A 16,895-nucleotide genomic window follows, 5' to 3' on the forward strand; every position below is an offset into this window, starting at 1 on the left:
GCGTCCACTGAAAAGAATAGTATTTCCGTAGATGTACATATATATAAAAAGACAAGTAAAGGGCAAAAGAATTTTTTAGAAGGCATTTTAAAATTTAGTGAATGCTGGTAGCATATTTACTAAGGTTGATGTAGCCCTTAGCACCTTCCTCTAGAACATATAAAAGGAAGCACATAAAAGACTAAGTTTAAAGCACATATTAGACTCACCAGGTTAAAACATGAACACACTAGGTTTAAAACATCAACAAATAAACAGTACACTGAGAAGTATTTCCCAGTGTGTCCTTTTTTCTCATTACAAACTTATAGTTCATTCTCTCTGATGAAATTTTTGAAAATAGTTAAGTATCGATCCTTCTGCTAGCACACTGCCGGATACCGGTAACCGGCTTTTAACGTTTTAACAGATTTTCGACAAGCTGTCAGTTCTTACGCGAACCGCCAACGACGGAAAGTAAAGGTAAATGACAACAACAACAGAAAAAAAGGAAAAAATAGAAAATTAGAATGGAAAATCCCGGCGAAGACTTTCCCTTGCACCAAGGGGTCTTCAATGGCGATGTAAAAATTGTCTCTAAATTAATAAGAGTTCATGATGTGTCGCAGAAAGATATTCATGGTATGATTTGTTGCCTTATTTCTTTGGAAATTAGTGATGAGTAATTCGGGTTGAGCAAGCTGCCTTTCATACACATATCATGAAATGTTCTCTGCATCTCTAGACCCTGAACAAGGCTCTTATTTTTGCACATACACTTTTATACAGTAAAGTAATTACTGGGAGAGAAAATACCAAGGTCCCTACTTCGGGCTCGAACCCCGGATGTGATCATCATCGGGTAAAGACTTGAAAGCAAACAGAGTGACTTTAATATGAAAAAGGCAAAGCCTCTGAGCGAGCGTAGCTTAAACGGCAAAGAAACTATTCACTGCTTAAAACAATTCCGAGAACCTATTCACTTGAAAAGAAACAAAAATTTAGTGTCATTATACCTGTAACAGCGAATATCATACGTTGCAAAATTTATGGAAAGCCGGTGTCACGGTGACGTCATTACCTGTTTGTGGCGTTCTTATTACTTTATGCTTTTTTATGATATTCTATCCCATTTTCTGGCCAATGCTTGATCTTTTAAAAGAAAATCATATTTTTTTTCTACCAACTGGAAATCTTTCTTGCATTATTTTTGAGTGATAATCAAATGAAGTTCTGTATTCACTGCCAACAAAGCATTTCCTGTGAGCACCTGTCGTCTAGGGACACGCACTTTGTAAAATAAAAGCAAAATTGAAATTATTTCCATAACATAACTTTTTTAAAAATAAAGACACCTAATGAACATAGAGATTGTAACTCAAATATAAAATTTAAAAAAAACAAACAATTTTCCCGACTTTGACGGAAGTAGAACAAAATGGCGGCACCCAAAATGGCGGCGCCCAGACGAGAGGAAAATTTTTCAGCTACATCACTTTGCCCCATTCGGCACACCTTTGTTATATTCGCCTACACATTGCCGTAAGGCGAGCTACGCGCTCGCAATTGCGCTTCGCGCAATTGCTCGCGAGCTACGCTCGCTATTAGAGAAAATAAATTTTTCAGAGAATGTATGGTGTGACATTGAAGTATCCAGTGGTAACTCTGTTCTTATTGGTATGATTTATAGAAATCCTTCTTCTACACAGGAGAATAATCTAAAGTTAATTAAATTGATAAGGGAATCTTGTAAACTGAGATACAGCCACTACCTGATAATGGGAGACTTTAATTTTAGAGATATTGACTGGTTGAAAAATGAGTGTAATTATGCTCAGGGCTCTATTGCTTCAAAGTTTTATGAGTGTACTCTTGATAATTTTTTGTTTCAACATGTCAGAAAGGACACTCGATTTAGGGAAGGTCAGTTACCGAGTTGCATTGATCTGCTTTTTACTAAGGAGGAGACTTTAGTTGTTGAGGACTCACTAAAAATTAATTCACCCATTGGAAAAACTGACCATTCTGTAATTAGTTGTGAATTAAATCTTTTTCATGAAAAACCTCAGGATTTTACCTCTAAGTATCAGTTCTTCAAGGGGGACTATGATGGTTTGAGAAACTTTTTAAGTGATGTTGACTGGGAACAAGTGCTTCAAGATCAATGTGTAAATGATATGTGGGAGACTTTTAAAAATACCTTGAATGATGCTGTTTCCAAATATGTTCCCTCAAAAGTCTATGGAGGTAATAAAAAGGATAGTCCGCTCTGGTTGGATAGACATGCTAAAATGGCAATCAGTAAGAAAAATAAAGCTTGGAAGAAATATAAATATTCTCGTTCAAGGCAAGCTTATATTAGATATGCGCAATATAGGGATGAATGTACAGTTGTTATAAGAAAATCTAAAAAAAGTTATGAGCAGAAAGTGGCATTGGAATCAAAGCAGAATTCTAAGTCTTTCTGGAAATACGTTAACTCTAAAAGAAAAACTAAAGAAAACATAGGCGTTCTTACAGGAAGGGATGGGACTTTGGCAAAGTCAGATAAGGAGAAGGTGGAGGTTTTGAATTCATTCTTCAGTAGTGTCTTTGTTAGAACTGAGCCTTTGGACACGGATTTGCCTGTTGATAATAATCAGAATGTTATTAGTGAGTTTAGCATTACTCCACAGGCTGTATTAAAAACTTTGAAATTATTAAACCCAGAAAAATCTCCTGGACCTGACAACATTCACCCAAAAGTTTTGTTTGAAACTAAGGATGTGATTTACTATGCATTGTACAAGATATTTATTAAATCATTAAATGAAGGAACTATTCCTAGTGACTGGAAAAGGGCTATAGTTGTGCCCATCTTCAAGAAAGGTAGTAAAAAGGACCCTTCAAATTATCGACCAGTTAGTCTGACTTCTGTAGTTTGTAAAATATGTGAAACTGTAGTTAGAAACAGTCTGATGGATCATTTGACGAAATTCAAGCTTTTATCATCTGATCAATACGGTTTTAGACCTGGTAGGTCTTGCACTATTCAGTTACTTGAAATTTTGGATGAATGGACTGAGCTTATAGATAAGGGTACTCCAATTGATGTCATCTATCTAGATTTCAGCAAGGCTTTTGACAGCGTGCCTCATGATCGTTTGCTTTTTAAGCTTCACAATTCAGGTATAAGGGGTCTAGCACTAAAGTGGATTAGCAGTTTCCTGTCAGACAGACTACAGTGTGTTAGGATAGGTTCATCCGTTTCAACATGGTCGGAAGTCATAAGTGGTGTTCCGCAGGGCAGCGTGCTCGGCCCAGTTCTGTTTTTGTGCTTCATCAATGATTTACCAGATGTAGTGAAGGGTCTTGTGAAGATTTTTGCTGATGATACCAAAATTTATTCTGGTGTTTCGGACATGAGACATTGTGAAAGTTTACAGTCAGATTTGGACAGTCTATGTAATTGGAGTTTGGAATGGAAACTTTCGTTTAATGCAAAGAAGTGCAAAGTTCTGCATATTGGAAATAGTAATGAGCATTACAGATATACAATGCCTGATACTGATGGAAATTATGTGTATGTAGATCCAGTACAATCTGAGAAAGATTTAGGTGTAACTTTTGATGAGGGCTTGAACTTTGAACAACATATTATCAACATTACTAATAAAGCACAAAGAACCCTTGGGATTATACATAGGTCATTTGAGTATATGGACAGGGACATGTTTCTCACATTATACAAATCTCTAGTTAGACCAGTTTTAGAATATGGATCCAGTGTGTGGTCACCATTTTTGAAAAAAAGATATTAGAAAAATTGAAGACGTGCAACGCAGAGCAACCAGGTTGGTTTATGATATTTCACATTTGTCATATGAACAGAGGTTGAGGAATCTGGGTCTTGTAACATTAGAATACAGACGTGATCGAGCTGACGTTATACAGATATTTAAATCAGTTCATAGATTTGACGATATGAATTGGGACAGAATGTTCAATTTATCTGTGGGTGGTCTTCGAGGACATCACTTAAAATTCATGAAGAAAAAGTGCCGCCATAACATAAGGCTTAACTCATTTAGTCAAAGATCCATTTTTTACTGGAATGCTTTAAGTGCAAGAACTGTGAATGCTGAGTCAGTAAATGTGTTTAAATCGCTGCTGAACAATGATAATTGGAATCCAAAGAAATTTGTGCCAAGTTGTTATTGACTTTAGTATGACTATAAAGTGCGCACTCAGAGTTCATTAATACTTACGTAACAATTAGTTTTGAGATATACTCAGAAGATTCTTCACAAGAGGGGCCAGGAAAGCACAGCTAATATTACGGCCCGAAGATCAAGGTATCAAGGTATCAAGGGTCGGGATAATCACCCCGGGACACCACGGGATACCCTGGGACACCCCGGGATACCTTTATTTTACATAAAAAGTTTTGAATTTAACTTTTTTGTTGCATGTTTTCCATGTTTAGCGATAATTTGAGCATTTATATTATATAGGTGTATCCTAAGTAGCAGACTCATAACACAAACACCGGGCACCTGATTCATCTTAGAATCACATACTGCATAACAGTGATGAAACAGGCATCCTGTGGTATGCATTATGAGCACTATGTAGCCTACTTAGAATATTCTTAAATTTATGCTTTATTTATTTAAGAAATAAGTACATCTTCATAACAAAATAAGTATTTGCAAGCTTTCTTAAGGTGTCCCAGTGTATGCAGTTTATCACTGTAATCGCAAAGAAGAGTCGGGCATCCCGGGGTTCGTGTTATGAGTTTTCTACTGATGATACAGCTATATACATACTCAGTCTATTGCTTAATACGATAAAGCTGCAATAAAAACAATTAAATTCAAAGCTTTCTATAAGATAAAGGTATCCCGGGGTGTCCCGTGGTATCCCTGGGTGTCCCGGGGTGTTTACACTGACCGATCATCATCATCATCTTCAGTGATCGCCACTCATCCGTAGGCGGACACTCTAACAATGTTCCTAAAGAGTTAACCCGATAGCATGGCTGTTGGAAGTGCACATGGCCTTTATATACTCAACATCACTAATCTCGCGTCATCACTAATTTCGCGGTATTTGAGTTGCGCCACCTATGGGGTGTTTACCCAAAGAAGTATAAAATACACAGAATGGCAACTGGCTGTAATCTCGCGTGAGCTCGTGTCAGAGCGTGATTCGGCGTTATCTTACTAAAAACAAACATCGGCGAGCATGGAGTTACAATTTGTACCTTTAAAACTATATTTAAAATACATGTTAGCTTCTAAAACAAAATTAGTTTAATGTGAAATGGTCTTAAGACATGAAGTACACGTTTTTTTTTTGCCATCGAAAGAAGCGTGGTCATACGGTGATAATTATTTTACCGATGAATAATTGCTTTCGCATACAAAATGGCGCGTGGAGAAAGCGCCACTTCCGGTAAACGAGATCTTGTTTTTTTTTCACGGGAGGTTGGCAAGATTTGCTCTATATGCCTTTCAAGTTGCCAATCTATTTTTATAGCTCTTTGGTTTACCTGTGAAGTTCCTGACCTAATTTACTCATGTTGGCGAAAAATGTTCCTACCTGCAGTTACATTGCTAAATATCTGTCAATATTTACTAAAATCATATTTTTCACGTATCTGTTGCAAAAATCCATGAATTAAGCAAATATTTGCAATGTTTATAAGTTCGTCTACCAGCTGATCGGCATTTGTCCTCATTAATTATGCAGATTAAGTCCCGCCTATAGGTTAGAGGACACCAACTTTTACGTAACATCCCCCAGCTACACGAAAATGAATGAAATATCAGTATCAGGCGAAACATCAAAACGTCTTAACTTGACGGATTTTAACAGGGCTCTCGCGACTTGAGCGAAATAGGCGCTCTAGAACTTCAAACTTCGCTCAAATCTAACCTCAAAGCGAAATGCAAGTCGCCCGATTTTCTTTGATTTCTGCACTCGCTAATTACTGCTACCCAGTCTGTTGACAATTTGCACCGTGTCATAATGAGAATCAAATACACAAACACACGCCGGCAGCATAATTTAAGCTCTGCCTACCTCAGGTACTTGCGAGATTATCCCGAGAAGTGTGAAAGCGAATCAGATTATCCGATACACCGGAGTCTATTGTGTTAAGCCAATCATCATCGCGTTTACGTCTTTGACACTTCACGTTAATTGTCAGCATGTTCGAGTGCAAAAAACAATGTTTTATTAAAGAAACTGCTGATTAACCATGCGATTAATTGCAGGATTTCCGCTGCAATTCGCCAGTGGCGAAAAAAATAAAAAATTGGCGGAAAAAGTTTTTGCTGTAAATGTATTTTTTATAATGTGTATTTCTCTGTCTTAAGTACTCTCTGTCTTGCCTAAAAAATCAATATTACCCGCGGGCGTTTCCGTTCATGATACACGATACACAGCGTGTCACCAAGCGATTCGGCATCAATTACACAAGCTGCCACATGCCTCTCGATCTTTGACTTTAATTTAAACATCCGATAAACCAATGACAGCTTTGGATGTAGAACGCGTGACGTATTTTATCGGCAAAATTATTAAGCTCCGCCTTTACATATGTCATCGTTGATTGAAGTAATATGGCGCGATAGTAAACAAATGAAAGTCATGTCTCACAGACTGAATTAAAAGACACTGATAGCTGATTTATACATGTTTTAACAAGCAGAATCACGAAAGTAGTGTCAAAGTAGCCATTTCTAAGTTATATTTTGTTGCAAAACTTCGGAATGAACGACTGATGGAACATCCGCGATAAAATCCAATAATTTTTAATAATCATGATCGTAGATTTATTTTGGCAAATTCCAGTGAAAAACTGCGATAAACAAGCAGAAATCAATGGTAAAAATTAACTCTGGCCATAGAAAATAAGTTATAAATTTTCATTTTATAAATAATGCTGGTCTTGATTGCCATTTTTTCGTTTGTCACACATTTTCGCGACCCCAATTTCCGATTAATTTTGGTCATTCGAGAAGACCTACCTATGCAAATGTATTTTTAATTTTTGCTGAGAAGTACCCTGCTATTTTGGCAAAGAAATGATAATAATATTTTCTCAAAATTTAGACCAAGAAACACACCAGAGGCCACCATTCCATACCTGTATTTTATAATTTTTTCCAGGGGGAAAACCCTCTGACACCCCCCCCCCCCCCCCCCCCCCCCACACACACACACACTCATACAGAGGGTACAAACCCCTCCTTTACCTCAAAATTTTGGACCTTAAAATGCACCAGAGGCCACCATTTCATGCCTGTATTTCAAAATGTCCCAGGGGGAAAGCCCTGACCCCTCCACCCCCTCATCAAAAGGGTACTAACCTCTCCATTATCTTAAAATTTTGAACATAAAAATGCACCAGAGGCCTTCATTTCATGCCTGTATTTCAAAAATGTCCAAGGGAGAGAGCCTCCTACCCCCCCCCCCCCCCCCCCCTCCACCATCCCCAAATAAGAGTTTTACAATCAAATAATGAAAAAAACTGTAAAAATGACAAATTGTTGCAACATGCACAGTGTGTTGGAGAATACACTCACTGGACGCCCCCTCCCCCAATTGTCGTTGACTTCGATATTTTGTGGCGGAAAAAAAATTGGGGCCAGTGGAAACCCTGAATTGGAATATGGTACACAATTATTTGTTATCTGTGATAAAAGAACGACATGTAATGTATTAACTACGTTAAATTGACTTCCATCGATGAATTTATTTGAATATGTATTTCTAGATTACTGTACACATTATATTTCGAGTGAGATACTGACATTCCTCGGCGAATGACTCGGTGCAAAGAGCTATAAAAAAATACACTTCTACTTCTTTGCTCGGTGTTAATAATAAACACTTCATACATGTACAAGATATAACCCAAAAATTCGGCGTGTTACATTTATAGCATCGGCTTGAATTTTGAAAACGACTTTCCAGAATTTTGTAACAAAACGATAACCACTGTATGGGAAATGATCTAACTAAGAAAATGAATGGTCACATCAATGTTTTTTATCAAGAAACAAGAAAATTGCAGCCACCTTTCGAATCACTCAACATCATTGCGGTAGAAAAAGTCTCCCCACTTCTCCCTAAAGCCTCCCCACTTCTCGGTAAATCAGCTTGAGGGAGAAGTGACTTCTCCCAAAAATTTGGACCTAGCTAGACCCCTGTTTTAAGGGGGAGGAAGGGATGGGGGCCCCCTGACCATCTCCTCAAAATACACCCATTAAACTGAGCAGTGAATTTGAACATGTTAGATAACTATCAAATAGAAAATATTAAATAATAGTACGATTCTTAGGCTCCGCTACATTATAACAACGCCCGCGACCTTGTGATTTACTTGCAAAATATCTGGTGTGTCCGCTGCCCAGAGGAGAAAATTTTCGATAGTGCCAATGTGAACAGATAATATAAAACGTTTAAATTGGCGTTTAATGACTTTTGAGTGTTCCTGTTAGTTTGACTTAGATACTAGATAGCTTTTCAATGTTTGAATTATATTTAGTGTTTTTTAACCTATGATAGTTTGATCAGTCAGGGGTGTAACTGTTTCAAGTTATCGCAGTTTATAACCCATTTGAGTTATTGCTTATATTTTCAAAACTTGTTTCAGTTATCATAAAATATTACAAAGCCCTCCTGGGCCAATTCCTCATTTTGAATGTGACTAATGTGATTATTTCCTGAATCCTTGAACTCTAATCTTTCTAGCTATGCAGTAAAAATTTTTACGCAAGGCTGATAAAGTTTTACGCAAAAGGTTTAAAGCTGTAAATCTCTTATCATCCCATTATGCTTGTCAGGTCATGATCAGACTAAAAGAGAATTTGATTAACCACAGATTGCTAATTATTTCACTGTATAGGTCACTTTGTGAGAACAGCAAAAAGACTTTTTTTTGAATAACTTGCCTGAGTTATCTTATATTTTATAACTAATACTGGTTATAAAATGCTTGGTATTATTTATAAAATGCTTGAAAAAATAACTGAAATAGGTTACATAACTTAAATCAGTTACACCCCTGACGGTTGATTGACACAATTGTTGACCTATACCGTGACATTAGTGATGTGACGTCACATGATAACAATGGCTGACTATTGTTGTTCGAAGTACACATGGATGTTTCTTGAATGATATCTTATTCATTTTCACACAGTTATTGATGCATATGACATGAAATATTGTAGTAAAGACAAGAAATACACTAACAGTTGTGTTGTTTCTTGTTTAATGTCGTTACGTCAAATGTCAAGTACCGCGACATTACAGATGAACAGTATACCTACTATCACTACACTTCTCCCCCTTTACTTTTCAGAACTCACTAGCTGTCCATAATGATAATGTCACCATCCTTGCTCAGCACATTAGTCAGTCAACATCCTACTCTTAGGCGCCATTAAATTAAACCCTAAGAGAGGAAATACTAAGGTCCCCATTGGGGCTCCAACCCGGACCTCGTGATCAGTAGGCAGACACTCTAACCATGTCACTTCTTCTTCTTAATACTACACTCCCTCACAATAATGAAGATTATGTGTAGGCAGTTAAGGGTTAACCCAACATCAAGGCTGTTCGAAGTGGCCTATAAACCTACTATCACTACACTTCTCCATCTTTACTTTTCAGAGCTCTCCAGCCCACATATGAGTCCATAAAACACTTCTGACACTATTAAAGTCATCCTTTGAAGAGAAAATACCAGTGTCCCATCTGGGGCTCAAACCCCGGACCTTGTGATCCGTAGGCAGACTCTCTAACCATGACGCTTAAGGGTTAACCCAACAACAAGGCTATTTGAAGTGGTCTATAAACCTATTACTACAACAGTATACTAGTCAGACAAACTGTCGCTGAGAGGCTGCTTTTTAATTTCTGACATTTGCGACGGTGAGATTGATTTATATTTGTGACAGGCAATCCAACCCAAACCTCGAAGGACTAAAATAATGGAGGATAAATCGCAGTACACAGTCATGTATAGTTTATCGCTTGCACATATTACTGGGGTGCATATATATAAGAGTAGCCATATTTAGAGATCTGTGTATAGATTTAAGTTACACATCTTAGTAGTTTTTGAAATCTATACCTTTGATAAAAAATGTTAAAGTCAGTAGGACTGGAAGCAAATAAGTATCGGCCAGGAGTGGGTATGAGGGCAGGCAAAATGCAACTTGCATATGAGTATTCTGTTCTACTTACTTTTCAAGTTTGTAGTAACTTCAGTTACCATAGAGTGTAATTTTGTCTGCCATTGGTCTTTACTTATCCAAATTTATACTGTAATCTGGTTTCTTTATGGCAGAATATTGTACGCTGGTTAGGGTCATGTTATGTTTGACATGAAAATTGTTATCATTGTCATGATGAAATTAAGATCTGTCAGAAATTGTGATAAAATAGGTCAGGTATATAATCTTGCCAAGTTATGGCCCTTGCTTGGCTAAGAAGATGGTGAATAGTTACATGCACTGTCGTGTTGTCTGCTCATGTTTGTTTCATAGACTTAGTAAGTTTACCTTCATCCTCTTTCCACATTGAAACCCAAACTGCCCAAAAATGAGCCATTAACTAAGTAATGAGAATTGTAAGTTACTGTAATACAAGTTGTAAGAAGGAAGTATTTTGCAATATTTGTATGAATAAAGCTTGATTCTCTATTGTGTAGATGCATTAATATTGTACATTTTTGAGAAAAGATTTTGCAAGTTTATTCGTTTCACCTCTAAATTTCCTTATGCATAAATTAATTTTGTCTACTATTTCCTTGTAATTTATTCATGACTTCTTGTAAGAATAGAGTTGGAAAATATTCAGTGCTGTACATTATTAGCAGTAGGCATTCTGAATATCAACGAAAAAAATGCTTATTATTGAGTCAGTTTGTAGCTAAAAAAGGAAGTTTTTACCCCAGTGGCAAAATTTTCACCAAATTCAGTTGAAGGAAAAGTAAATGAAAAGTAATGCTGTTACCAAGAACTGCATGCAAAAGCAGTTTTTAGCTTGACTATTCGAAGAAAAGTGGAGCTATCCTACTCGCCCCGGCGTTGGCGTGAGCGTTAGCTTGAGCGTCACACAAATGTTTAAGTTTGCATACCACCCCAAATATTTTCAAAGTCCATTGAGATATTGCTTTGATATTTTGCATACTTGTTTACCATCATGACCCCAGTCTGTAAAAAGGAGGAGGCAACTCTATCAAGCATTTTGACTGAATTATGGCCCCTTTTCGACTTAGAATATGCTTATTGAAATGTTAAAGTTTTACTCATAGCTTATACATGTATTATACTATCAAGCACTTAGAATAGTCGAGCGCACTGTCAACTGACAGCTCTTGTTAGCTATAATAGTAATATTATCTTTTCAAATGAATCTTTGTTTAAAACATATTACTTAGCAGCAGAATGATTCCTGCAGCTAATCACCCCTGCACTAACGACTGCATAATACTGGCCTAAGTTGTGGTGATGCTGATGATTAAATATAGTTGTTTTCATTTAAGTACACTTTGTAAACTTCTAGCTAACTTAAAAGCTACAAATTTTAGGATATTGAAATTTTGAATACTTCCCTTTGGCATTATTTAAATAATGTATGTTAAAACTTACATGATGACTGAATTGAATAGTTGTTTATTCATGATTGGCCCACCAAAAACCACAGAAATTGCATTCTGTCCACTTTAAATTATTCTTGATGTAGAGATTTATAAAGAAGAATCTAATAATTTGGCTATGCACAACAAAACATCAGATCTATTAAAGATGATAGTAGATTTCTCAGAAGCACAGTCTAAGCACCAAAAACACAGCCTCAGTCAGCCACGTATTTGCAAAGTCTAAGGCCCACAACAAAAAAAAGCTGTAATAGAAAAATATTACAGATGGGTTGCTTTAAACATCTGACAAGTACATATTAATTTATGCAAAACCACACAACCACACCCAACTAAATAACATAGAAAAACAAACAAGTAAACCACATCACATCTACAAAAATCATTCCCAAAAAAACAGAAACTTTAGAGTATCACAACCGCTGTTCCGCCCACAGCTGGTAGTGACTACACATCAGTTTCTGTTACAGAAACAGGGCTTTTTTTCATTTTTCCCTAGATCTGTATGACACAGGTCTATGTGGCACATTTTCTCCATTAGCTGGACCAGTACCATCTCACAAAAATTAAAAAAGTCAGTGAATATGTAGTGATATAGCTTTCTTTTATGTTACAGGAAACACACCACTACACCTTGCAGTGATGAAAGGACACAAAGGTAAACATATTTGTCTTTATTCTCATTTCATTTGGTTATCTCTTCATCAAAATTTTATTTACATGTTAATGAGGACCGTTATATAAGTATATGAAGTATTTTCGGCTTTAAGTTTTTATAAGCCTGCTGGAAAAATGAGGCATAACTTGTTTTCAAACTTTTAGTGTGGGAGGGCAGTTCTAAAGGAATTTTTTGTATCAGAATTAAACTTAACCTATAAAAAGTGTGTATCTCTTTAAAATCTAGGAAAAGTTTGATAAACAGTCTGTACAGATTAGTATCCAGATTTGTGGCCTGTGAATTTGTCAGCATTGGCAAAATTGACAATGTCTAATCGATAACTGGAGTAACTTTTCTTTGGTGTTAACCATACTTGTCAGAAGATGTATGGCTATAAAATCTAGCCCAGGTTTGATAACCAGCCAGTTCTGGTCAAGAATTCCAGAGTTATGACCCTTGAATTGGTCAGAGTTTAGAAAATTGACAGTGTCCACAAGCCACTCAATAGCTAGAGTAATTGTTCTCAGAACTTAATATAACTTACACAGAGCATGTATTTCTATAAAATCTAGGTCAGACGTGATACCCAGTTATTTCAGGTGAGTATCGCCTGAGTTTATCTGGCACTGAATATTACTCATAATTTCGAAAATTGACAGTGTTTGCTCTCTAACTTGGATAGTTCTTATCCAGTGTCGGAACTTCACTAAACTTGGTCACAATATAAATGGGCATAATATCTCTTGCATGATCAGGTCACTCTTGAGTTATTATGTCTCCCCCAGGAGACATATTGTTTTTGCCCTGTCCGTCCTTCCGTCCGTCCGTCCGTACGTCACACTTCATTTCCGAGCAATAACTGGAGAACCATTTGACCTAGAACCTTCAAACTTCATAGGGTTGTAGGGCTGCTGGAGTAGACGACCCCTATTGTTTTTGGGGTCACTCCGTCAAAGGTCAAGGTCACAGGGGCCTGAACATTGAAAACCATTTCCGATCAATAACTAGAGAACCACTTGACCCAGAATGTTGAAACTTCATAGGATGATTGGCCATGAAGAGTAGATGACCCCTATTGATTTTGGGGTCACTCCGTCAAAGGTCAAGGTCACAGGGGCCTGAACTTTAAAAATCATTTCCGATCAATAACTAGAGAACCACTTGACCCAGAATGTTGAAACTTCATAGGATGATTGGTCATGAAGAGTAGATGACCCCTATTGATTTTGGGGTCACTCCGTCAAAGGTCTAGGTCACAGGGGCCTGGACATTGAAAACCATTTTCGATCAATAACTTGAGAACCACTTGACCCAGAATGTTGAAACTTCATAGGATGATTGGTCATGAAGAGTAGATGACCCCTATCGATTTTGGGTCACTCCATCAAAGGTCAAGGTCACAGGGGCCTGAACATTGAAAACCATTTCCGGTCAATAACTAGAGAACCACTTGACCCAGAATGTTGAAACTTCATAGGATGATTGTACATGCAGAGTAGATGACCCCTATCGATTTTGGGGTCACTCCATTAAAGGTCAAGGTCACAGGGGCCTGAACATTGAAAACCATTTCCGGTCAGTAACTTGAGAACCACTTGACCCAGAATGTTGAAACTTAATAGGATGATTGGTCATGCAGAGTAGATGACCCCTAACGATTTTGGGGTCACTCTGTGAAAGGTCAAGGTCACAGGGGCCTGAACATTGAAAACCATTTCCGGTCAGTAACTTGAGAACCACTTGACCCAGAATGATGAAACTTCATAGGATGATTGGTCATGCAGAGTATGACCCCTAACAATTTTAGGGTCACTCTGTTAAAGGTCAAGGCCACAGGGGCCTGAACATGGAAAACCATTTCCAATCAATAACTTGAGAACCTCTCGACTCAGAATGTTGAAACTTCATAGGATGATTGTTCATGCAGAGTAAATGACCCCTATTGTTCTTGGGGTCACTCCGTTAAAGGTCAAGGGCACAGGGGCCTGAACATTGATAACCAGTTCCGATCAATATCTTGAGAACCACTTGACCCAGAATGTTGAAACTTCATAGGATGATTGAACATGCAGAGTAGATGACCCCTATTGATTTTGGGGTCAGTCTATTAAAGGTCAAGGTCACAGTGGCCTGTTCATGTAAAATCATTTTTTGGAAATAACTTGAGAACCACTTGACCTACAATGTTGAAACTTAATAGGATGATTGGACATGCAGAGTAGATGACCCCTATTTATTTTGAGGTCACTTGATCAAAGGTCAAGGTCACAGGAGCCTGAACAGTGACTTGAGAACCACTAGGCCAAGAATGTTGAAATTTAGCGGGATGACTGGACATGCCAAGTAGATGATCCCTATTGCAGCCAACCATCAGTGTCTCTTTGACTTTCGCTCCTGACCCCTATTGACTTCTTGCCTGTAGGACTTTGCATTGGGGGAGACATGCGCTTTTTTACAAAAGCATTTTCTAGTTGCCCTTGAATTGTTCGAAAATCAGAAAATTCAAAAGTAGTCTGCTCAGTGAGTTGACTGTTTTAGAAGTCAAAAGTGATTTGCTGTAAAGGGTGTATTTTATGACAGTTTTGCACTTTCACTTTTTTCATGTTTATCTATTAGCCAACCAGAAATTTTGTTTTCTATATCCTGTTATGGTACCGCTTTGACTTTTGTTATTTCTTTCAGAATGTATAATGCTGTTGCTGGCCCATAATGCTTTGGTGAAAGTGAAAAACAATGCAGGATGGACCCCATTAGCTGAAGCTATCAGTTATGGGGATAGGAGGACAAGTAAAGTATTTTTTATATTGTTTTTGTAATATTTGATCCTGTAAAGTTCTGTGGTTGGTTTGAGTCCAATCTATTTTAGGGTTAAATATGTTTCTGATTACTGACACCATTGTCTTAGCTCGTCTTAGTCTTTCATTCTAGAATGATACAGTTGTAACAATCTTACATTATTATACCTCAAGTAAACACTGAATTTGATTTTTTTTCATACACCAACAGGGATTTATTGTTAATAATTATACATTTCAAACACTATCAAGGTGAGATATTTGTTTTGAATATCACTAGACATGGCATAATTTGTTTCCAAAACCCTTGACAGGCAGTTGTTTGAAGACAGGGAAGGCACGTTTTTAATAATACCCTGAATGTTTCTTGTTTCCAAAACTCTGTTCCGACAAGCTTTCTAATGAGTCCCACTTGAATCTAATGTGTTCTTCCTATATATGTATTAAACTCTTTTACTATTTCAAAGAAAATACACAACATTTCTTTTGAAGGTTCTTAGTGCTCACAGTTCCATTTGGTAAATATCTCGAGTGTGATTTCTATTAAAATAAAACAAATAAAAAATGCCTTCCCAAGTTTAGTGGAATATTGTCAGCCTTTGAAAATTACAACAACACCCAGTGAGATTGCTTTTCTCTGGTTGAAATATTCCATGTCACTCTTGCTATTTATGTTATTATTGTTATTTACATAATGTTATACATTGTATATCATACGCTATGATAAAATTTCTATCTATGGTTCAAATACACCATATTATTTCCATTCTCCACTTCTGCTAAAAAGAAATAGATATTTCTGTGGTTTGCATATGAACTTTGAAATTTTTAAATTTGCAACGAAGATTTTGCATGAAATAATTAGAATTATTTTCCTCTGAAATGACCATTTAGTCAAAAAGAATAAAATGTTTTTCAGAACATTGAGGTAGATCCATACAATAAAATTTACATAAAATGTAATCATTCAGTCATGATTGTATTTCTGCAGTATGTACGCTGTATAATTATGTAGGTACAGTGAAACACCGCTCGCTCGAGCATCGATGACTCGAGCACCCGGGCTCGCTCGAGCAATTCATGTGGTCCCGGCCAATTTCCTTCTATTTTCTATGTGATATTACCATGGCTGGGTCGAGCATCGATAACTCGATCGCTCGAGCATGACACCTGGTCCCTGTGTATTAATTTACTCTTTGTTGCTTCTGGCTAACTCGAGCAGAGGTGTCAAAATGTTTCACACCTTCGGTGCTCAGATTGTATCGGTTAATTAAACATTTTCACACACCGTGAGAATTGCGTAGTCTATTCCCAGACTATCTTAAATGTTTGTTTGTCGGTATATTGGATCTTATGATGAGATTAATTATTAATAAAAGCTTAAAGAAAAGTTTTATTGATTAAATATCGATCAATTACTGATTACTTAAAGCATCTTTTCTGCGGGATCGAGAAGATAGTTATGAGGTCTTAGTATTTTAATCAGCAGTTGTTTGCTTGCAAATGAAGGAAATAATATAGCCTTTTCATAAAATTGAGACGATAATTATGATATGCACTTGTTGATGAATAAAAAAGTCTTAGTTGTTTCTTCACATGTATCATTTACAAATTACATATTGAGACATCTATCAATAGATAACGTTTGTATTAATACGTTTGTTTTTGCAAATGTCACAAGTTTGTTATTATTAAGCATCACCGTTTACTCTGCAAACGGTCCCGATGACACTTTAGTTTTCTTTGTATGATGGTCAATGTTTGGGTCGCTCGAAACCATGGATAACTCGAGCATTTTGCT

At 36.9% G+C, this 16,895-nt stretch overlaps 1 protein-coding gene across 1 annotated transcript in view; it reads left to right on the forward strand.

Annotated features, from left to right (window-relative positions):
• The first annotated feature begins 447 nt into the window (after positions 1–447).
• Positions 448–16,895, forward strand: part of LOC123523850 (ankyrin repeat domain-containing protein 13C-like) — a 36,266-nt gene continuing 19,818 nt past the window's right edge. Inside the window, exons 1-3 of the mRNA XM_053539495.1 lie at positions 448–621; positions 12,258–12,299; positions 14,982–15,086. Coding sequence (XP_053395470.1) covers positions 510–621; positions 12,258–12,299; positions 14,982–15,086 — 259 coding nt within the window. The 5' untranslated portion in view covers positions 448–509. The remainder of the gene's footprint in view (positions 622–12,257; positions 12,300–14,981; positions 15,087–16,895) is intronic.

The sequence above is a fragment of the Mercenaria mercenaria genome, chromosome 3 (assembly GCF_021730395.1).
Source record: "Mercenaria mercenaria strain notata chromosome 3, MADL_Memer_1, whole genome shotgun sequence".
Taxonomy (NCBI): Eukaryota; Metazoa; Mollusca; class Bivalvia; order Venerida; family Veneridae; genus Mercenaria; species Mercenaria mercenaria.